At 32.9% G+C, this 24,328-nt stretch overlaps 1 protein-coding gene across 4 annotated transcripts in view; it reads right to left on the minus strand.

The window, feature by feature from the left end:
- Nucleotides 1-24,123, minus strand: part of LOC145304199 (hydroxypyruvate/pyruvate aldolase-like) — a 171,047-nt gene extending 146,924 nt beyond the window's left edge. Inside the window, exons 1-12 of one of the 4 annotated variants that reach the window (XM_080146012.1) lie at nucleotides 24,005-24,123; nucleotides 21,548-21,610; nucleotides 20,988-21,037; nucleotides 15,059-15,119; nucleotides 13,978-14,038; nucleotides 13,581-13,641; nucleotides 7,752-7,836; nucleotides 7,202-7,286; nucleotides 6,452-6,534; nucleotides 4,731-4,800; nucleotides 3,543-3,631; nucleotides 3,135-3,162 (exon numbers count right to left, since the gene is read on the minus strand). In XM_080146012.1, coding sequence (XP_080002138.1) covers nucleotides 3,139-3,162; nucleotides 3,543-3,631; nucleotides 4,731-4,800; nucleotides 6,452-6,534; nucleotides 7,202-7,286; nucleotides 7,752-7,836; nucleotides 13,581-13,641; nucleotides 13,978-14,038; nucleotides 15,059-15,119; nucleotides 20,988-21,037; nucleotides 21,548-21,610; nucleotides 24,005-24,079 — 807 coding nt within the window. In that variant the 5' untranslated portion in view covers nucleotides 24,080-24,123 and the 3' untranslated portion in view covers nucleotides 3,135-3,138. Of the gene's footprint in view, nucleotides 1-3,058; nucleotides 3,163-3,542; nucleotides 3,632-4,730; nucleotides 4,801-6,451; nucleotides 6,535-7,201; nucleotides 7,287-7,751; nucleotides 7,837-13,580; nucleotides 13,642-13,977; nucleotides 14,039-15,058; nucleotides 15,120-20,536; nucleotides 20,575-20,881; nucleotides 20,921-20,987; nucleotides 21,038-21,547; nucleotides 21,611-24,004 lie in introns of those variants that run through there. The other 3 variants (XM_080146011.1, XM_080146014.1, XM_080146013.1) reach the window with 3 other exon arrangements.
- Nucleotides 24,124-24,328: the final 205 nt, after the last annotated feature.

Here is a 24,328-nt window from a genome sequence, read left to right on the forward strand (position 1 = left end):
CAAAACATAATATTTAAAGCTTTTAAAAGTTTTCATGATAAATAGATCCTATGGATTTGATCAGGGATAATGAGATTTTTCATAAAAAAATTTCCTCCTCCAAAAAATGATTTTGTGTTTAATTCAATCCTATGGATGGAAGGGATTTTAAATTATGTTTTTTTCATCTATTATAATTATATAAATTTAATTTTCAATGATTTGTATAAATAAATATATCTAAACTATTTTAATGATAATTTTTAATCGCGAAGCTTTTCTTTAACTAGGGTCAGAGCGTGCGTACGTCCGTTACAGTTATCTCTTTTCATTAATTTAAACAGGTTAGAATTGTCCTATCAATTTCAAACTTTGCATGCTGATTTCTTTAACAATGAGGTACCTTGACAACAAATTTTTGTATGTTATAATTATCTTATTAATCTGATATTTGGAATACTGATTCCTATTACCACAAGGTATAGTGTTCTAAGCGAAGCATCTCTATAATCAAGTCCTTAATCCTGTAAGTATGTCCTTAAACAGTAACCTGTATCTAAGAAGTTTTTTCAACAAATTTACTCACAAATTTGTTTTAATCATTAATATTTTACTTTTTTGGATGTTGTCATCCTTGTTTTGTAATGCAGCTACTCTAAAACTTGTGTCTGTCTTTGTGTCCAGGCGTTTATCATATTAAACCGAGTAGCTTATATTTAACACTTTTGTTCAATGAAGGACTATCAGAAAGAGAGAGAGAGAGAGAGAGAGAGAGAGAGGAGACAATGGGCTATTTATTACACAAGTCCCCAAAGTTTTATAATAACGTTTTCTTATTCGTTGAAAACTTTTGGGACTTACAGTGAATTTTGATTAGTTGGTTTATTAAAATGAGTGTCAATACGTTTCAACTACTAATTTTAATCTACAGAAGGGGTAATCTTTTTGTGAATATTTTCATTAACATTTGGGGATGTACATCAATTAATCGGCCATTGTCTTATTCCATTGAATTCTTAAAAAACTTTTGCCCCACTAAAATCACTTAGGCAAAATAAAAATTTAGAGGTAATAATTTTGCCCCACAAAAATTTTAGTGGGGCAAACTGATTTTAGTGGGGCAAAAGTTTTTTTAAGAATCTCTGTAGTTCTCCGGGGATTATACATGTATTCAAATAGACGAAAATGTTAAATTTATGAGTTATAGACAGTGAATTAAATCCTTAAATAAATAAAGTAACAGAATGTCTGTTTGTCTGTTTATGTGTACCTAAGGATCTCGCTAACAGCTGAACCAATCGGGTTCTCCTTTACAGGGTATCTTCTCATAGGAACTGGGAAGGTTTATAACTGTTTGGGGGGAGGGTACCACCAACCTCCCAAGAGAAATCGCCCCTAGAAATAAATAAAAATGGTTATTAAATTCAACCTCCCCAACATCAGGTGCCCTTAAAGGCCTCTAGGGGCGTAGCCGCTAGTTTTTAATAATGTATCGCACTTTCTTACAAAGGCTGACAAGCTTTTTCATTTGGGGGGGGGGGGATACAAAATTCAAACATTTTTTTTTTTGGGGGGGGGAGGGTTAATCATATAGGCAAGGACGTCCAAGCTTTTAAAAAAAAATTTTGGGGGGGGGGTAAAAATTCTAAATTTTGGGGATGCTTACGGCACCCCCATATTCATTGGGGGGGGGGGAGGGTAGTCACCCCTTTACCCCCCCATTGGATGTCCTTTCTTTCTTGTACCTTTTTTATACTAAATATTGGTAATCTGTTATTGATGCGCTACTTGACAGGGATCTAAAGGCGTAAGACAATAACCGATAAATTGATGGACAACCCCAATGATGATACACAATATTACTCCTTCTTTAGATTTAAATTAGTTGTTGAAACGTTTGAACACTCAATCTAATGAACTTACCAATCAAAATTCACTTAAGTCACCAAAGTTGTCAAGCCAACAAATGAGAAAACGTTATTATAAAAATTTGGGGTATAGTGTAATAATCAGCCCATTGTCCCCTCTCTCTCTCTCTGGTTATTTAGAAACATAATTGATAATTTTAAAATTATTATTTTACAAACAAATTTTATTTTTAATATTTTTTTACATATTTAGTTAAAAATTATAAACATTTTTTTGTGAATAATTTTGCTGTTATTTTACATATTTAAGTACGAATGGAAAATTTGATTGGCGTATCTTTTGTATAATTTACTTTTTAACCCATAGCAATATTATAGTGTTGAGTTAGGGTTTTAACCTTACCACGTCATATTAGAGACAGTAAAAATTATACTTACTGCTGCAGTGCAATCCGCATAAAATTGATTAAAAGTGGCCTCAATTAAATAGCTTCAAACCATTCTAAGGCCTATGTGAAGCTGCTGTAAATATAGAGAACTCAATCAGTTCAGTAGTTATTGAAATCTTAAGCTTCAGACAAAAAAAACTTTACTACTTTATATAATATAATTATTCTTGTTAAAAAAATATTTACAGACAAAACAATATTAAATAAAAAAATATTTATTTTTAAAAAGTTATGAAAGGTTAATGGATTTATCAGTATTTGAATCTTACTAGATTACTTTTTACTCTAATAAAGTAATTTAGTAAAAATTGTAGCTAGCTAAAATAACGAACCATTCTCTCTCCTTCTACTAGATGGATCAATAAGTGATGTAAATGTTAGCAACCTAAATTGAGGAAAATTTTCCCTGTCAATACATCCACATATATTCTACATTCATTTATAAGAAACCTTTTGAATTTTGTTCTAAATTCAATTTTATTTTAACTAACAATTTTATAAATAAGTTGCAAATATAAACCTTTTATGGTAATTTTATTTCAATAGTGGTTACCCCATGCATAGAGTCCCCTATTTTCAAGTTTATTTTAAAAAAGTTACATATAAAAATAGAACCATATCGGTTCAGTGGTTAGCAAAATTCATAAGGGACAGTTAGAAAGACAGACACACACACATCCTGTTACTTTTAAATAAGGATTAAATCGAAACAGAATATTAAAAATAGAAAAATGTGAAAAACTACCTAATAATTAAGTTGGCTTATTTTGATAAATTTATTTGTTATTAAAGAACTTAAAAGTATAATAAAAAATTTAATATTAAATATTCATTTCATTTCTTTAATATCCAGAATTCTTCATAATCTAAATAAAAAAATCTATTAATCTATAATACAAAGTAGAACAGTGTCTGTCTGTCCGTCGGTCCGGATGAAGATTAAGCTATCACTAATTGCTGATAAGGCTATGCTTGCAAGGATTGTGCCAACTGACCCTAAGATCGAAAAATTTGGTTCAACATGCTAAGATATTATATTTTCCATATAATAAGTAGAGCCATAAATGTAAGCAAATGGTCGTGTAGGAATGTAATGCTGCCTTGCAATAGATAGAGACAGTACTGCACAGGAATAAATTTGAATTAGAAAGTTTGATCAGTGGATGCGTGTGAGTTAAACGATTCTATTTACTGTATAGTTTTAAATTTTCACGTTATCATTTGCACATATGCTGCGGATACTTACTGGAATATCTACAATGTCAGCCACCAGCTGTTTCATCCAGAATACGTCAGCCCCGGGAGCTGCGAAGGCCCAGCCCTCCTCCAAAGCAGCTAAAATAAACAAGGATGACAATACCCTCAACCGTGGTTCATCCGCTCGTCGTCAGGCAGGTTATATATATCAGAATCTCCGATTAACACCGCGTCATAAAATAAGATGTTAAAATTAGTTCATTCTACTGCTTTTTCAGGTGCGCGACATAAATATTTAGAGTATTGGAAATGCCTTGTCCAAAAAACAGGCGTAACTCATTACCATGCACAGTTAGGACTTCTAAGACAAAAGTCGTGCCATCAAAGCGTTGGTTTGGCTCTAGGGTGAATGGACGCTATACACCACAATTAAAACGCGAAACCAAGGCCCTAGAGGTCATCAAACAAGGATTATAAAGAGGATGACAGTAGTTTAAAGAAGTCGTCACATGAAATTTCATTACCATGACAGACCGAAGTAGAAAGTAAATTACACACTGAATGATCTTTGATATAGGGAATCTTCACAAAAATAGCCGTCTATCTTAAAAAGCAGCTGAGAAATTAAATTTATCCTATATTGCTACGGACTCACGGACGGACAGACAAAGTGAATGAAAGAGTAGCCTCGCTACTACAAAAGAAACAGATAACTTAGGATTAATTTACATTATAGGTAACTACAAACAGACATCCCCCAAAAAACGGTGATGAAAGGAATTTTGTTTGATCAAACGTTTTTCTAAAGTCAAGCCAACACAATTCTAAGAAAATTTCATTCATACCTCTTATTAAAGGCTTAATAATAAGCTTTCTGCAAGTAGTAAAATGAAATAATTATAAGATTAATTTCAGTATAGTTGGCCCTTAGGAGCCGAAGATCCAGGCTGACTAAACAGGTGTTTCAATTTTTATTTTATTATTCGTGGAAATAAGTCTATAAAGCGACATGATACATAATTATTAGTATTGCTCAAAACCGCTTCAAGCCCTGCGGATATTAATCGGTTTCGAAGCCATGCATACTGGAATCATTATTTCTCGCATCGTATTATAATTGTACATTTTTATATTCGTAGAAAGCTGGATATAATACGATGCTAGACATAGTTTTCTCGTGTGGATGAGAACCGGTTTCTATCCACCGGATTTGAATACATACAAGAAAAATAATTACCTTGGGCTCTATGTTTATCTCCACAGAACAGCATTCCAAGTTTTCCTCGTGACTTGCACGCATCTCTTGTCTACAAATATTATATAAAAGTAACAGGATGTTGTCTGTCTGTTTGTCTGTATGTGTACAGCTATATGTATTTCCTCGGTACTTGCATGCGTCTCTTGTCTACAAATATTATATAAAAGTAACAGAATGTTGTATGTCTGAATGTCCAGCTTGCAAAGTTTACCTTGTCTAGAAATATTAAAAACAAGGATGACTACATCCATAAAAGCGAAGCTCTACAATAAGAACATTAACACTTGCTACGCCTTTTCAGTTGTACTTAAATGTTTCTTTGAATCACAGTGCAAAGTTTGAAACCTATTGGACAATTCTAATGGTGCATTAGTCAAGCAGAGGGATAAACCTTATTAGTGTAGTAACTTTAAAACCAAAAACTTTCTATCCAAAATCCATGAAAAAAATTGGTATTCTGTAAACGTTGCGGCTGATCAAGTTTACTAAAACAAGAATGACAACATTGCAAATTGCGTCGACTTACCTAGGAAGGGAGGGGACAATTAACTTTTGAAAACGTTAAAAATGGTTCCCATTGCTACTATGTTAGGTGAAAGATATTAATAGCTAGAGAATGGGGAATGTCTTGGCCAAAACAGGTGCAACTCATCCGTATGCAAAGTTCAGACTTCTCAGACAAAGGTCGTGCCTTCAATGAGTTGGCAGCCTGATGGGTGTTACTGAACTCAAGAATACCCCGGGTGTTTGGACAGAAAAGGAGACATTTGGCTCCCCTTAGTTATCCTGGGTTGTTGGACCTAGCGTTTGTGTGTCATAGACAGAAGCCCCGCCCGTATGAGGTAATCAATGAGGTAAAGAGTAGCTACGCTTGCGATAAAGTTAAACTTTTCTTTCATAGAAAACTGAATTACAACTTGTTTTATAAAAGCAAAGCTTTTCCATAATGAGGGCCCATTCGAACATCTGTAACGGGTAGGTCTTATGGTTAGTTTAGGCATGTTATAATTGTACTATTGATTTAAAACTTGGCATGATGGTTCCTGTAACAGAAGAAAGTGCAGCAATTCTGTAGTCGTTACCAGTCCGTTTGATTTTAAAAGTTTTTTTACAACAATTTTTCTTCAGATGATTATTTGAATAATATTTTAGAGGTATGTTATAAAGCATAGTATTTTTATAATAAAGTCATAAAATGTAATTGTGTCCTGTATTTTAGCAATTTTTCAATAAATATATATATGTAATATGTATACGTTCAATTTGGTCTAGACTTCTAAATTTATATTCTCCTTAGTTCTGACACTTTTAATGTTCGTTGTATTCTATTCTCTGATTTGAGAGCTTTGCTTATATGGAAGTTGTCATCCTTTTCCTTGTACTATTTGAGTGTTTTAAGCTTCTTATTGACTTAGGGGATAGGTGTTTTGAAAGAAGAACCCGAACCCCTATAAAAATATACAAAGCTTTAAAAGAATTACTTCATTGGTATATTTAATCATGGATCTTTTGTTACAGACAAAAATTCAGAGAGAGAGGGGACAATGGGCAGTTTATTACACTAGTCCCCAAAGTTTTATAAATAAAAGATTTAAATCACTAATGAGGTATTCTATGGACTTAATTTAAAAGTAAGTTATAAGATTTTAGGAAAAATTAAAATAATAATTTGGTTATAAAACAGAAAAAATAATTATTACCTTATTTATGGCGTCAATAACATGTTGTGCAGTTGGGGTGCCTTTTGGTTCCTCACCAAGAGAGATTGACAAATCACAAGGTCCTAAAAAATTTAAGAATTTATTTACGGGTGATTTTCAATGGATGGTTGCGAAACCCTTCTACAAAATAGTCATTAACCATCCCAGGATTCCTGAGAAGCTACATTGTAAAGGAGAACAATATCGGTTCAGCAGTTAATGAGATTCTTCAGTACGGACAGACAGACAACCAGTTACTTTTATATAAGGATTTGTTTGTGTACTAAGAGGATCGTCAAATATCATGGGAGTATACTATTTATTTTTTGTCTACATGAAATAGGGGAATCGACAAGAACATGGGTAGAATTTTCGTAAATGTAGATTTTGTGAAAGAATCAATTCATAACAGTTCCAATAATATGTTACGTAAACTGATAAAATGACAAACATAAGACATATTTTTTTCATTAAACATTACTTCCAATGACGAAATAACAAGTTAAACTGATCAATATCCGGTGGATTAAAACTGGTACTCATCCATATAAAAAAACTATGTAAAGCATCTTATTATATTCAGATTTCTACAAATATAAAAATTTACAATCATAAGATAAAACCAGTTTTTTTTATACTATGCCTTCGGCCTCTTGGGGATAAAAAATGGTTTTAATTAATCTTATAAATGTACATTTTATATCTGCGGAAAGCTGTTTATAATACAATGCGCGAAATAACTATTCTTACCTATAAATGCACCATCAAGCCCCTCCACATCTAGAATAGCCTCCACATTCTCAATTGCTTCTCTAGTCTCAATCATAGCAATAACCTGTCATTAAACAAAGAAGGAAGCACAAAAAAATCATTAATTAACAAAAGGAAAGAGTAAAACAGCAAAAGTTTTAAAAAGTAAGAAGAGAAAGAAGGACATTAGAATAGAAAGTAAGTTGTATGCTGGATGCTCTTAGCAATAGAATTTTTTTTAGCAATTTATCTTCAATAGCAACCATTCATCTATGAACACAAAAATCCCTTAGAATGACAGAAAATTTAATTTATAGAATGACATACTGACTGACAGATAGACAGACAAGGTGAATTATAAAGTATCTTTACTACTAAAAAGAGAATTATGGAATTTGCTCTTAAGAAAAGACAGTAAGATTAGACATCCTCTTAAGATAATAAATTAACCAATTTATAAAATTATTGGCATTTCTATAAAAAAAATATTAAAGTCAGTGGTTAGGATCCTTCAGTACATACAGACAGACTCACAGAAATCCTGTGTTACCTTAACAGCTGCATTAGCCTCCTTGGTATCAGCCAGGGCAGTAGCTCTTGCAGGTCCCCAAGATCTTTCTCCTTGTGGTGGGTACCTAAACAGTGTGATATAAGGTAATGCAGTAGCTATTGCAGGTCTTCGAGGTCATTTTCCTTAAGATGTGTATCTAACAAGTTATGCTATCAGCTAAAGCAGTAGCTCTTGCAGGTCCACAAGATCTTTCTCCTTGTGTTGGGTACCTAAATAGTTATTGTGTCAGCTAGTGCAGTAGCTCTTGCAGGTCCCCAAGATCTTTCTCCTTGTGATGCGTACCTAAATATTTATGTTATCAGCCAAGGAGTATCTCTTGCAGGTCCCTAAGATCATTTTGCTTGAGATGGGTATCTAACAAGTTATGGTATCAGCCAGGAGGGTAGCTCTTGCAAGTTTCAAAGAACTTTCTCCTTGTAGTGGGTACCTAACAAGTTATGGTATAAACCAAGGCAGTAGGTCTTGCAGGTCCCCAAAATCTTACTCCTAGAGTTGGGTACCTAAATAGTTATTATGTCATCCAAGGCAGTAGCTCTTGCAAGTCCCCAAGATCTTTCTCCTAGTGGTAGGTCCCTTATTATTTATGGCAACAGCTAGTGCAATAGCTCATGCAGGTCCCCAAGATCTTTCTCCTTGCGATGGGTACCTAAACAATTATAGTATCAGATGAGGCAGTAGCTTTTGCAGGTCCACAAGATATCTCTCCTTGTGGTGGAAACCTAAACATTTATCAAATAAGCCAAGGCACCTCCCTTCCAAGTTAAATAGTTTTTATTCTAGTTAAAACTTTCAATATGTGTATTGTATAATGTTCACATATGATAAAGATATCTTAAATGTTTATAACAGACGACACGCAGAAGTCCTGTTACTTATATTTAAGGATTTATAATACATCTGCACCTTTATGAACGTTTTTAGTCTTGTTTAGACTCTCAATATATTAAACAATGTACAAATGTGATGAACCATTGAACATATTAAAAATGTTCAATATGGCAAATAATTAAGTCTAATAATGTTAAATTTGTAGTTTGTGTGTAATGAAAGTTGTCACAAATATAGGTATTAAATAGTACATCACACTTTTATGACCGTATTTGGCCTTGTTTAAATTCTCAATATATGTATAGTACAATATACATACAAATATGATGAAAATAGTCAAATTGTATTGTACAGGCGGACACACAGGCATCTTGTAAATTTTATATAAAGAAATATAATACATCTATGCCTCTATGCCCATTCTCGGTCTTGTTTAAACTTGTACATTATCTGTACATACAAATATGATGAAAATGTTTAAAATGTTCAATATAGTGAATATTTAAGTCTAAATATTTAAATTTGAAATTTCAGTGTTATTGAAAGATAAGGAAAACAAGGATAATAATGTTCATAGATAGCAAAGCAATGATTTAAATGAAACAATAAACTAATACTGTAAATTGTGAAAACATTTAACATATTTAGCAAATGAGTCAGAGCATCTAGAACAAATTATTGCAAAGTAGTATGATGTCTATCCATCTTAAGATCTCTGTAACCGCTGAACTAATTGTGCTCTACTTTGTAGGGAATTTCGCACCTTGTCCTGTGGCGGTTTTAGGTAAATTTTTCTCTCAAACTAAAAATACTAGGTGGGTCTTTATATTTGTTAAAAATTAACAGATTCTGTGCAATTAAAGTTGTCGTAATTATAGGTATTAAATTAAAACTACGATTATAACACACAACATATAACATACAATAGACATGCATAATTCTTTAGCAATATAGTTGCTGCGTTACTTAAAATATATAAAATATTGAGACCAATGGACGTTAGGTAAAGTTACAAGAATATAGAAAAAATATTTTTTTTCAGCAGAGGTGACAACACTCATGAAAGCGAAGCTCAACAAATTAGACAGATATACGAACATTTTTTATTTATCTATAATACAAAGTAGCTTGATGTCAGTCTGTCTGTCTGTCTGTCTGTCTGTCTGTCTGTCTGTCTGTCTGTCTGTCTGTCTGTTTGTTTGTAGCGAAGGATCTCGCTAACCGCTGAACCGATCGGGTTTTCCTTTACAGGGTAGCTTCTCATAGGTCCCGGGAAGGTTCATAACTATTTTCTTGGGGGTTGGGGCAGCCTACCCCCCCCCAAAAAAAATAAATTAAAAAAAAAATTTCTTTAAAATCTTAAACACGAAAAGATTAGTTTGATAAAACCTCTTGGGGCAAAGCTCTTAGAGGCTAGGGGCGAAGCCGCTAGTTTATAAATATAAAGTAACAACGCATTCAATTTTCAAGTCTAAATCTAGGCGTCCATATACCTATGCTTATACATTCTTACATTTTAGGTCGTGATTATAGAGATACTTTGCTCTCTCTTTCACATTCTCTCTCTCTCTCTCTCTCTCTCTCTCTCTCTCTCTCTCTCTCTCTCTGTCTCTCTGTCTCTCTCTCTCTGTCTCTCTCTCTCTCTCTCTCTCTCTCTCTCTATGTCTCTCTCTCTCTTCCTTTTTAATTTGTAAAAATCCTTTGATATATTTCTTTGGACATAATTGAACTTTTTATCCATATGTAAAAGTAACATTCTATATGGCAATGTGTATGTACAGATGGCTCATAACAACCACTGAACCTATATGGTTCATCTCTACATAAAAGTTTATTGGAGGTCCAAGAAGGGCTATAGCTCTTTTTTGAGGAAGGGCCCATGAAAATACCCCCCAATATTGTTTAGTTTGTTCTACTTCTCTCTTTTGTCAAGTGTACCTAGAGGCCTCAATTGGCTTAGCACGTAGTCTTATCCTTATAATAAAGTAACAGGATGTTTGTCTGTGTGTTTGTGTGTTTGTATGTTTGTATGTTTGTACCGAAGGATCTCGCTAACCGCTGAACCGATCGGGTTCAGCGGTACAGGGTAGCTTCTCATAGGTCCCGGGAAGGTTTATAACTATTTTCTTGGGGGGTGGGACACCCCCAACCCCCCCTAAAAATTGAAAAATCCCCCCCCCCAAAAAAAAGGAATTTTTTTTTTTTTTAACTAAAATTAAATTTAGGAAAGTTTAACGTGTGGATTGAGGGCCACTGAAAAAAAACCTATCCCCCCATTAAAAGCTTCAAGAGGGCGTAGCCGCTAGTGTTATCCTTATACTAAAGTAACAGGATGTCTGTTTGTCTATCTGTGTGTTTCTATGTTTGTACCGAAGGATCTCGCTAACCGCTCAACCGATATGATTCTTCTTTACAGGGTAGCTTCTCATAGGTCCCGGGAAGGTTTATAACTATTTTGGGGGAGGGTACCACCACCCTCCCAAGAGAAATCACAAAAAATCAAAATTTAGATAGGTATCGTATTATTTAAAAAAAAAATTAAATGCCACTAGAGGCCTCTAGGGGCGTAGCCGCTAGTGGATGATATTAGAAGGGTACAAGCAAAGTGTGCATGTATTGGAAAACGCTTTACTAAAAAGTATGTACTCAGGATATACTCGGGGATCTATAGGGTTAAGACAATGGACGATAAAGTCAAGATTATCCCCAATGATGATAAATAGAATCATCCCTTCTTAAAAATCATTGATTGTATTTTTTGTAGACTGCAACCATTCAGGGCCCAAAGTTTTTGATTAAACTAATGAGAGAATATTTTAGTAAAATTTTGGGTACCAGTTTAATCTACAATGCAAAGGCCCCTCTCTCCCTGGATGTACATTGTACAATACTCAGGTAAATGAATATTATTCATTTGTGTCATCAGTTGGGAGCATTAAACCTGTGTTTCTGTCTGTCCGTCCATTAGTCCTTAAGTTTGTAACGTTTTGGGGGAAATGTGATTTTCTTTAGAGTTATTCCAAATAAGCGGCTTAATTTTTGTTATGGATTCTAAAATTAGCATTGTTATTAAATATTGTTATTTATTCTGATGGTCTATCAGTTATAGAAATAAAATATAATATTTTAACATAAAATATACACGCGAAAGGTTTAACGATTTTCTTCCTATAAAGAAAATAGTAGCTTTTGTAAAACTCCATAAAGTTGTGAGTAAGATTTTAGTCAAATGCGCTTATTAGGTCAATTTGTTTTAAATATGCGTTTGGTCAACATTAGGAACAGTTAGACTTAATGAGGGCATTTGGCTAAAAGCCTGCTAACAATTTTACAGAGTATTGCGAAAGCTACTATTCCTTTTGTTCTACCTTCATGATCACTTAACATCTGCACTTCAAAATTGCATATAATACTTATAATAAAGTAACAGGATTTTTGTCTGTTTTTTCTGTCTAATTATCTGTCTGTCTGTTTGTACCGCAGATACCGATATAATTCTCCTTTACACTGTAGCTCCAATATGATTTTATTTGTTGCTTATTATCAGGGATAAGGGATAGGAAACCTGGCCATTAATTAGGTCCCCGCCTAGATTCTAAAGGGATATTGCAACTATTACAAATTACTATCAAACTGGCGGATGCTCCCAAGTAGCTATAGCTCTAAACCAATAAGAATCGGCCTGTTTTTAACAACCAATCACCAATTGGCGAAAATTTTAGAAGCAGACAATTCTGGGAAAAATAATGATTTCGTCTGCTACTAAAAAATAAATATAAATGGTGTTAGATCACATTAGCTTAATTATTAAATCTGCTTAGAGTTAAACATTAAAAAAGGGCCATATAGAAAAAACAAAAATAACGGGATTATTTTTTGGAAAGGAGGTAGCTACGAATTTTCATTTGGTAGTTTATAAATTAGATGTTGTATTTTGAATTTTAAAAATTTACTACGGAATTGATACAACACTTTAACCCTAGTATATGTACAATACACAATACAACACAGTACAAATATATCACTACATAATATCACTACAAAGAATACTTGATAGAATGTTACCCAAGTGCATATTAATTTATTTATTTTGAATTTTAATTAGCAATGAAATTTTCAAATAAAATTTTTACTCCTTAATAAAATTGCAAATAATACAAACTAAAATCTGTCTGAGGGAAACCCAACGATAGCTTTCTGACAGTTCAAATTACCAAAGTAAAAGATAAAAAAAATTTGGGAGAGAAAAAACTTCATTTTAACAAAAGCCATTAATATATAGGTTTAAAAAAAGTTATGTTTTTTACTTTAAACTAGCTACCTGAATTTGATTCTATACTTTATCTACACACACACACACAGATTTTTTATTAGCGTTTTATACGAAGCACTGCGCCATCCCAAAACTGGTTTATTAGGCTAGAAATAGGCCTAGGCTTGAAATAGGCCTGAAATAATATTTTCCTACGTTTCCCATCCCTTATCCCTGCTTATTATCTTTTTTCTATTTTTTTGTCCTATTTATATGGCCTGTATGAAAACAATGTGTGAATACACATTACTGCATACTTCCTAGTTTTTAGGGAACTGCCATTTGGGAAGAAAATTTTTTTTTATAAATTAACCATATCAATAAAATTTGACTGTATATATAAATGTATATAATATTCATTTAATTCATTTATTATTTTGTTGTTTTTTTTTCTATGTATGTACACCCAAGAATAATAAATCTAAGCTTCTCAAAGGTCTTGGGAAGGTTTATATCTATTTTGGCAGAGGCTATTACCACCCTCCCAAAAGAATTTGCTAAAAATAAAATAAATAAAAACACCGCTCTGCGGATATTTTTGATGAAATCAAAGAAAAACATAACACAATTTAGTGCCGATAATTTTTTTTGGTAAACAGCTGATTTTAACAGATTGAAAAGAAAACATTTTACAAAGCCACAAATGAAAAGATAAAATATTTAAATACCTGCAGTTTCTGACCAGAGCTTGGGCCTGTGCTGGTGTGCTGATCATTGGGGCAATTATACCTGGACAAAACAGAATATTTGGCGGTTTCCAAAGGACAATGGACAATAAATTTAAGCACCCAGTGGTTTCCTCACATTGCATTTGGACCTCAAACTAAATTTTTGAAGAAAAAAAATGCATTTTGATGCTTATTTTAGGTAAAAGTTGTAAGGTTATACAGGTGTATTTCCCTTAGGGTTGGGACCAACAAAAAATGATTAGGCCTGGGCTGAAAATAATATTGGAGTTTTCCTTCCACAAACTTACTTTATAACTTTGAAGATTATTCTAGCTCTTCAGGGCCCCATAAACACACACTTTTAAAAATGATAAAATCTAAAAATCAATTAATTTACCTAAAGCCCCAGCGTCCAAAGCTCGTTGGATTAAACCTGGGTTGTTATCCGATACACGTACCTAAATTAATTTTTCATACTATAGACGTTAAAAGGATGCCTTCTGTTGTGGATATCAATAGTAAGATTACGGGGAATGCTCTGGGCCATAAACAGGAGCAACTTATTACCATGCACATATAAAACTTTCAGTCAAAGATCGTGCAATCAAAGTTGGTTGTCTGTCGGGTAACCCCATGAGAGGTAATTTTCAAAGGTCTCGGAAACGGATTTATGGGCATTTTACTGTTGATAAGGATAAGGTGGATGTAGTTTTTTTCCTTAACCCTAAAGTTCTACCCAATACCCAATATAACCTAACCTAGCATGAGCTAAACTAAAACAGGCATGGTGCTTAATTGTGCCAAGGCATTCCAGCTTCCCTATTTGCTACAGGGGGCGATTTCTCTTGGAATTGTGGTGGTACCCTCCCCAAAATAGTTATTAACCTTCCCAGGACCTATGAGAAGGATTCGTTACCCGACACCTTCTTTTAGACTTAAGAGGCCGGCTTATTATTGTAAAGGATACTTATCCGCGGATAGCCTTTACAACACAGGATATTTTGGGAGGGTCTCTGAACCAAATCTTACTTAATGATGTGCATGTTTAAATGGTCAAACGAACTTCAGACTACAAAAACTTTAATTAAACGACCTTTATCTGTAAGACCTAACTGCCTGTTAGGAGCAAATGCATCCTCTCTACTCTAACTATTTATGACGCGCACCTAACATAGCAGCAGTATGAACACTTTCAAACACCTTCCCGACAACGAGTTCAACGCTTCAGTCGCGGGTTATAATAGTTATTCCTTTCATCGTATTATAAACAGCTTTCCCTGGATATAGAATGTACAATTATAAGATTAAAACCAGTTTTTTTTAGCCCCGAGGTGCCAAAGGCTTTTAATCTTATGATTGTACATTTTTATATTCGTAGAAAGCTGGATATAATACTATACTATACATAGTTCTTTTCGTATGGATGAGAACCGGTTCCCATCCACCGGATTCGAATGAATACGAGAAAGTATACTTACAATAGGGAAACAGTTGGGAAACTTTTCTATCCTCTGAATACAGTCGAATGCATTACTCTCACTGAAACAATATTACAATTTAGGGAGGGAGGGGATATTGGACTGTAAATTAGATTAGTACCCAAAGTTTTATAACCACGTTTTCTTATTTGTTGGCTTAAGAGCTTTGAGTTCTTTTATTAAAATTTGATTGGTTAGTTACAGTTAAAAGTGTTCGAACATTTTAACCAAAAATTTGAATCTACTAAAGTGGTATCATTATTTATCATAATAGGGGACGAATATCAATTTATTGTCCATTATTCTACCCCTAAATATAATTCAGCTATTTGTAAAAGTAAAAGTTACAGGATATCCGTCTGTCTCTCTGTGTGTGTTGAAGGATCTTGCTAACGGCTGAACCGATATGGTTCTCCTTTACAGTGAATCTTCTGATAAGGAAATGCTCAAATCAAACTGTATAAATAAATACCCCCACCCACAATATTTTTTCTTCTAATTTTTCTTTTTACAGCTTGAATTGTAAGTTCTTAAATCAGCTGTATTTTTTAATATCTAATGTATTCTTGAACTAAAACAGAAAAGCTTAAAAATTGACAAAAAGATTTTTTTAACAACATTTAAAGAGTATTTGGCAAAAATCTCATTCGCCCTCAATTTAAAAGCGCTAGGAACTAGCTAATATTTTTATAACATTCAAATGGGGTATTTTTTCGCATATTTTCCGCAAAGTTGTGTGTTAGCGTTTAATCAAATCCACTTAAAATGTAAAACTGTTTTTAATTGTAATCAAATGAAGTAACCATAATTAAGAACAACTTGACTTAATAAGCGCATTTGACTAAACGCTAACACACAACTTTATGGAAAATACGCGAAAAGAAGGTGTATCAACTTTTTTTTTATAGCTAGCCGGTTCTTTTAGTAAGTAGTAGATGTAAAATTTTTCATAGAATTCAGATATGCAATCGGTTTTTTTGTAGACCTCTTATTTTTTAAGTAATTTAAGTTTTTAAAAAAAAGATTAAGTCGATTTTAAGGTACTAAAACGCAACAAAAAAAAGGAAGAAAATGTCCATTATGTACAAAAATAGTAAGATCTTTAATTTGACACCTTACTTTTTGAATTTTGTCAGGTAATTATTGAAAAAATTGATTTTTTTAAACCCACGAGAATAAAAACTTTGAACTTAATTTTATCATTTCACAGATAAAAAAATATGGGTTTATATATACCTTTAGAATCAGAAAAATAGTACGAATCCATTGTAAGCAAAATTGAAAAAAAGTAAAAAAATAAAAAATAAACAAATGGCCAATTATATTTTTTGTTCAGGCAACACTTTCGTCTTCCCTTTTTTACCCCCTCTTTACCCCCTTCCCATTTTATACTCAATTCAAGAATTAAGACGTTGCCTGTATAATATAATATGATATTTTCATATAATTCCTTTTATTGTAGTTTATATACTATATTGTAAACTTTTTATTTCAATTTTGCTTAGAATAGATTTGTAATACTTTTCTCATTCTAACAGTATATATAATGCCTATTTCTTATGCCTGGGGAATGAAAAAAATAAGTTCAAAGTTTTTATTCTCGTGGGTTTAAAAAAATCGATTTTTTCAATAATTACCTGACAGAATTGAAAAAGTAATGTGTCAAATTAAAGATCTTACTATTTTTGTTCATAATGGCCATTTTCTTTCTTTTTTTTGTTGCATTTTAGTACCTTAAAATCGACTTAATTTTTTTTTTAAAAACTTAAATTACTTAAAAAATAAGAGGTCTACAAAAAAACCGATTGCATATCTGAATTCTATGAAAAATTTTACATCTACTACTTACTAAAAGAACCGGCTAGCTATAAAAAAAAAGTTGATACACCTTCTTTTTAAATATTTAATAATCTTTAAAATATTTAAGCTAAAGTAGTATGATTTTCGTTAACTTGACTTAAGTAGATGCTATGTTCATTCGCCGAAATACTTCAGACTTTAGTTTCACTCAAGTGAATTAGTCATAAATGAGGAAAGTATTTATACTGGTACCCAAAGTCCCAAACTATCATTAACACGTTTTCTTATTAATTGGCTCAAAACTTTGGGGACTTTTACTGGTTGGGTACAAACTACTAGTGTCCAAACTTTTAAATCAATAATTTCAATCTGCAGAAGAACTAATTTTGTTCATGCTTATTTCGGGATGCATATCAATTTATTGTCCATCGGCTTATCCCTTAAGATCTCTGAAATTAAAAATAATCGGAAAATTATAGGTAGAGCAGCTGTGTTACTTAAAATCTTTGAAAATTCTTAATAAAAGTAAGATTAATGTGAAAACAATGGATATAAAATACGTGGATATTGTGAGAGATTCTCGAATACCCTGATTAAATATTTCTCCCGGCTGGCTAATATAATTATACCCTCCATTCTCCCCTCTTTTGACCTTACTGACAAATATCCAAGAACTATATCAGCAGCCTAAAAAATATTCCCCTGTCACAATATCCACGTATTTTATATCCATTATCAAAACTTGCTGGAGGCAAAAATTCAGATAATCATCACTTTCAAAATTAAAACCTTTTGGGAATATTAAAATTTTACCAAGTACACAGGGATTAACAGGAAGGGAAGGGGACATTGGACTGTTTATTACACTAGTCCCCAAAGTAATATAGTTTTCTTATTCGATGGATTAACAACTTTTGGGACTTTCATTGATTTGATTGGTTAGTTCATTAAGTTGAGTGTCCAACGTTTCAACCACAAAATTTAATCTACAGAATGGTAATTTTGTGTATCACTATTGAGGATGTACATCACTTTATCGGCCATTTGCTTATCCCTACAGATCACTGGGGATTAGGAAGGTAAAACGTTAGAATTAATCTAAATATCGTATCACGTGAGGCGAACTATGGAAAGATCAGATCTTTAGATTCATCCGGACCGACACACGGATAGATATCGTTCTACTTTTTTAGTTTAAGCGGTCTAAAAAGTAGATTTTTTAAAAAGGGAGGTAGGGGATATTGAACTGTAAATTACATTGGTACTCAAAGTTTCATAACCACTCTATCTTATTCGTTGGATAAGAAACTTTAAGTACTTACTGAATATGAAATAGTTAGTTAAAAGTGAGTGTTCAAAGGTTTCAACCAATAATTTTAATCTACAGAAGGGGTAATCTTGTATATTCTCATTGGAGCTGTTTATAAATTTATGGTCCTTTGTCTTATCCCTGAAGATCCCAGAGTTTTAATTTTACCAACATAAATCCTCCTTTAAAGTAAAATTTATTATGGAACAAATATGGATATAGAATACCTGGATAATGTGACAGATTCTCGCATACCCTGATAAAATGTTTCTCCAATCTGGCTAATATAACAATATAACCCCCCCCCCCCCCAGTTTATGACTTTATCCCCTCCCCTCCCATGGTCATTTAGGAACGTATTGACCAATATATGAAGACTATATTAGCAACCTAAATTGACGATAAAAATTCTCCTGTCACAATATCCATATATCATATATACTTTGGAACAAATTTATTTTCTTGTAAAATAATGTTTTATTAGTTGCCATGCCTCTTTACAAGTCGTCCTGTACACCCCCAATTGTGATAAAAAAAATTACCCTTGTATATTTCTGTATTGTATGACCAAATCAAGATCCATTAAAAGAATTTATAATTTATGAAGCCAACGAATAACAGAATGAGATAGATACACTTTGGTTACTGTTATAATTTAAAGTCAAATACCCCACCCCCTCCCAAATTTTTTTTTTGTATTATATTCATCTGATTTTTGGGACAATGATTCCTATGACAACAAGGTAAATTGTTTTAAGCGAATATAATCAAGTTCTAAAATGTAAGTATGTCCTTAAAAGAATCCTGTTTTTAAGCAATTTTGCAACAAATTTATATATAAATTTGTTCAGATTTATTCTGATTTTTAAGTTATGGATGTTGTCGTCATTGTTTTCTTTATGAAAATGAAGGCGACTATAAAACATGTTGAGTTCACTTTTACATTCTGTTGACGCAGGGATATTAAGGGATAAGACAATGGACGATAAGTTAACATACATTCTCAATGAAGATTAACACAATTACCCCTTCTGCAGATTAAATCTATGAGGTGAAAAGTCTGGACACTACAACTTTAGAACTAACCATTCAAACTTCAATAAAAGTACCCAAAGTTTTTGATCCAACGAATAAGAAATCATGGTTATAAAACTTTGGGTACCAGTGTAATTTACAGTTCAATGCAAGTAAGGATGGTGTCTTTGGAATCCCAGTTGGTCAAACGGTAAGCGAGTTAAACATAAATTCTGAAATAATTTTTAAAAATTCAGTTTAAAGTTTGTTTAGCTTTAGCTTAAATAAAAAAAAATATTGCTAATTAAAGTTTTAAATCTTGGAACAAAGTACTGAATCATAGATTCTTTTTTATTGGGAGTAGCTAATTATTATTTAAAAATAACAGGATGTCTATCTGTGAATGTGTTTGTCTGTAGCAAAGGATCTCATTAAAAGCTGAAACGATCTGGTTCTCCTTCACAATGAAGCAGCCTACAGTTTCAGAGAACGTTCATAACGGCTCCTTATCCCATCTTTCTAAAGTGCCCCTAGAGATCTCAAGGGGCGTAGCCGCTAGATGTTCATAAAATAGTTGCGCTATAAAAACTTAATCCATTTTTCCCCCTGGATTCTTGGAATTTTTTTTTATGTGGGAGACATAAAATTAAACAACCACTTCGCAAGAAATTCTCTCTAGTTGGTTTTGTAAACCACGTGGAGGGATTCTTTTTTAAATAGCAAAGATACTCAACAAATCATTCTTATTCGCATTTTATTTGTCAATGTACTTATCATCTCGGGATCTTTAATCCTAATTTAATATCTGATTTATGTGGGGAGGAATATTCTAACATTATTTTGTTTACAGTGGTTTAACTCCCACCCCCCCCCCCCCCAACTTTTTCTAGGAGTAGAAACACCTATAAAAAGCTATCTTGCAAAGGAAAATAAAATTTCTTCTACATAAAGTGAGATATATTTGGTGCAGACAGGGTGACACCCACCTTTTTGACGTTGAAATAACCTTGAACAGAAGTACGATTAGACAGACTGTCTTTTAATATAAAGAAGAAATTTGTGTTTTTTTTTGTGTAAGCTAAAGATCTCGGATAGTTCTGGTCCAAATTGATTGTTCTTTACATAAATATCCACAATTCGTTTTAGACAATTTTCCTAAACTCTTCTGTTCTTCCCTAGAGAGACTAGGGGTGAAGCAATGCAATGGTTAAAAATGAACTATTACCCCAAAGAAGTGCCATGTGATGCTGCATATCTACAACAACTGCACCGAAAAAGGACAGACAATCAGACAGACAGACAGACTGAGAGACAAACAGACAGACAGACAGACAAAATGAAAATGAACTATTACCCCCAAAGAAGTACCATGTTGCATATCAACCGCAACTGAACTGAAAACAGACAGACAAACGTACATACATATATACAGACAGACAGACAGTCGTGGTATTGAAAATGAATTTTTAACCCTATAGAAGTGCCATGTTGCAAATCCACCACAACTGCACTGAAGACAGACAGATAGACATACTAAAAGATAGACATACAGACACACTTGGTATTGAAAATGAATTATTACCCTATAGAAGTGCCATGTTGCACATCAACTGCATTGAAGAAGGACAGACAAACAGACAGACAGTCATACATATAGTCCTGCAGACAGACAGACAGTCAAAATGAAAATGAACTATTACCCCAAAGAAGTACCATGTTGCATATCCACCGCAACTGAACTGAAGACAGACAGACATATAGCCATACAGACAGACAGACAAAGTGAAAATGAAAATGAACTATTACCCCAAAGATGTGCCATGTTGCATATCCACCACAACTGCACTGAAGCCTCCCTGAAAATTAAGAAATAAAAAAATTAAGTATTAGTAAACAAAAATTATTAATTTCAATTGAATGTGGAGTGGGTCATTTTCACCCATGCTTAACCCCTGCGGGAAACCCTCTATAGCCTATACCTGTGTAGCTCTAAGTCTGCGGGGCTACCCAACATAAGCATAACCTAACCTGACCAAAAGTAAGAAACTCAAAAATACCCCCTCTCCCATATATTTTAATTATTTTAAAATATATAAGAGGGGGTTATCATGCAGTTCTCAACCGGGAAATGCATAATGAGTGAAGACAGGGTCTCCCAACACTGAAAGGCTACAATTACCCAATATAACCTAACCTAACATGACCTAAACGTACTATTGCATAATTATCAGTGAGGACAGGATCTCTTAACCCTGTTGGGCTACCCAGTACCCAATATAACCTAACCTAAACGTACCAATGCCCCAAAAAAGAACTCTAACCCCGCTGGGCTACCCAGTTTCCAATATAACCTATCCTAAACATACCATTGCGTAATGTTCAGTTAGGACAGGGTCTCCCAACAGCTGGAACGCCACAAGTCCGGGTCCCTAAAACAAATAAAACTAAAAAATGAGGAGAGAGGTGTCTCTATTTTTGTGAGGATTCCCATAAACGATGAGAATCTACTTAAAAATTTACCTTATCCTTCCGTCGTTCTTATGGATGACATCCTTGTTCTTATTTTAACAAGGATGGCAACATCCATAAGTAGCAAAGCACAAAAAATCATGGGTTGGACAAACAGACAAAGTACGAATTTCATTGAAAATTTTCATGAAAACGTAGCTCTGGAATCAAAACTTAAGGGTTAACCAAACAAAAATGAGCACTTGTATTAATCACCATCCAAAGTTTGAAATCAATTGGACAACTCTAACATGCACAAATTAAAGAAAAGAGCTAGCCCTGACGTACAAACATACAGATGATAAATATAGAAAAGCTTAGCTTTATAAAATAAACCTAAAATAATTCTGAAAATTTCAAAAACCTTGAGATTAAGATTACAGCTTAGCTTCTTTAAATAAATATAAAATAATTTGACATATTTGACAAATCTTAAGATTAATATTATACAGATCAGACCAGATAATTCTTTAGAAACTGATATTTTATATAATTCTACCAATTATTAAAAAAATTAAGTACAAGGATGATAACATCCATAAGTAGCGAAGCTTAAAAATATCATAGAATGTCTATCTTCACTTTGTATGTTCTTCCGTCAGTCAGTCTGCACCGCCATGGGGGAAATGTAATCTTTCAGCTGTTATTCAATATTGATTTTTTTTGGGTGAAGATTCTCAATACCAATGAGCATTAAGTATGTTTTTTAATTTGTCCGTTCGTCTCTTGGTCATACTACAAAATATAAATATAAAAAAGTATAAAAATATGTGATAAAGGTTTCGTAATTTTTTATTTTTAACAAATACTCTTTAAATCTCTTTGACCTTATACATGAATTTTTGTGCTTCGCTGCTTTCTGAAGCTCAAGATCTCGGTAACTACTAAGCCGATTGGATTCTAAACTTCAGGCTATACCTACTGATCCTGTGGTGGTTTTAAGCTATTTTCTTGGAGGGTGGGACACCCTCAACCCAACCAAAAAATAGAAATCCCCCCTCCATTTTTTTATTATTAATTTTCATTTGATTTGACAATTTTAAAATCTTTTTTTAGGTAGGTAATTATTTTTTTTAAGTAGGTAATTTTTAAAAACATCGTGTTTACAAAAAATCTTTAAGATGCAACTTAATATCACACAAAAACTGGCCAAACCCAGTTCATTACCTTTTGGGGCACAGCTCCTAAAGGCTAGGGGCGAAGCCGCTATTAAATACAAATAACAATATAAAATATCAAATATTTAAATTTAATCTGTTTGTGTAAGTTTCAGTTTAATACCAAATATATTGAAACATTATATCATTTCAAATTTTCATTTCAAATGATTTTGAAATACAATACATTGATTTTAAAATTAAAGTTTAATTTTAGTGAATTGTGATAAAATTAAACTCTGTTTAGTTTAGAAATTTAGTTATTAACAATATGTATCCTTAATCAGAGAGATGGAGGGAGAGGGAGGGGGGGGGGGGGCAATTGACTGGTTATTAGTCCCCAAAGTCTTATATTAACGTTCTCTTATTCGTTGGCTCAACAACTTTGGGGACTGTAGTCAATTTTGATTGGTTGGTTCATTTAGTTGAGTGTTTAATCATTTTAACAACTAATTGTAACCTACAGAAGTGGTAAATTGGTGTATATGCATTGGGGATGTACATAAATTTATCGGCCATTGTCTTATCCCTTTAGATCCCTGGATAAGACCAACTATAGAGATGTTACGTATCTCAAAATATGTTCAGATTTTTAGTTGTCAAAGCAAAGAAAAGAAAAAGAGAAAACATGAAATCTTTTCCAAGAATTTCACGATGCATTCAAAAATTAAGATTTATGTCTGTTGAAGCACAAATGACAGACATACCGATAAAACAATGTCTAGACTCTATGCACAGGAATCTTTATTGAAAATTCTAGCTTTCTATCTTCAATAGCATCCGAGAAAATAACATTTATCCCATAGCGATACAGACTGACTGACAGATATACAGACGTACGTACGAAACAATGTATAGACTAGATAAACATATATCATAGGAATATTTACTGAAAATCTTAGCTGACTATCTTCAATAGCATCCAAGAAAATCACTAATCCCTATAACATTTCAGACAGACTGACAGATAGACAGACATACGGACGAAACAATGTATAGATTAGATGCCCCTTCGTCATAGGAATCTTTACTGAATATCTTAGCTTTCTATCATCAATAGCAACCGAGAAAATCACATGTACCCCATAGCATTACAGACTGACTGACGGACAAAGTGAATTATAGAGTAGCTTCATTAATACTACTAATAATAATAACCTTTAAATCTTTCTTAATCTGTGGCGACATTATTATGTTGCTGCTAAAGTTTCGTAAAAACTGAATTCTTTTCATTTCTAATTATTTTTATAGATATCAAAGATAAGAACAATCTTTCTGAAAAAAAAATTAAACACAAAATGAGGAGGGATGGGAAATTGGAGTGTAAATAGCACTGGTACCAAAAGTATTGTAAAAACCCTACTTAAAAACTTTTGGACCTTTTTGAATTTTTAATTGTGAGGTTTAATTCTGGAGGTGTCCAAAGTATTCAACCAATAATTTTGATTTAACTTGTTTGTAATTATTGGGGATGAATCAATT

The sequence above is a fragment of the Acartia tonsa genome, chromosome 13 (genome assembly GCF_053477335.1).
Source record: "Acartia tonsa isolate MP-2025a chromosome 13, ASM5347733v1, whole genome shotgun sequence".
Taxonomy (NCBI): domain Eukaryota; kingdom Metazoa; phylum Arthropoda; class Copepoda; order Calanoida; family Acartiidae; genus Acartia; species Acartia tonsa.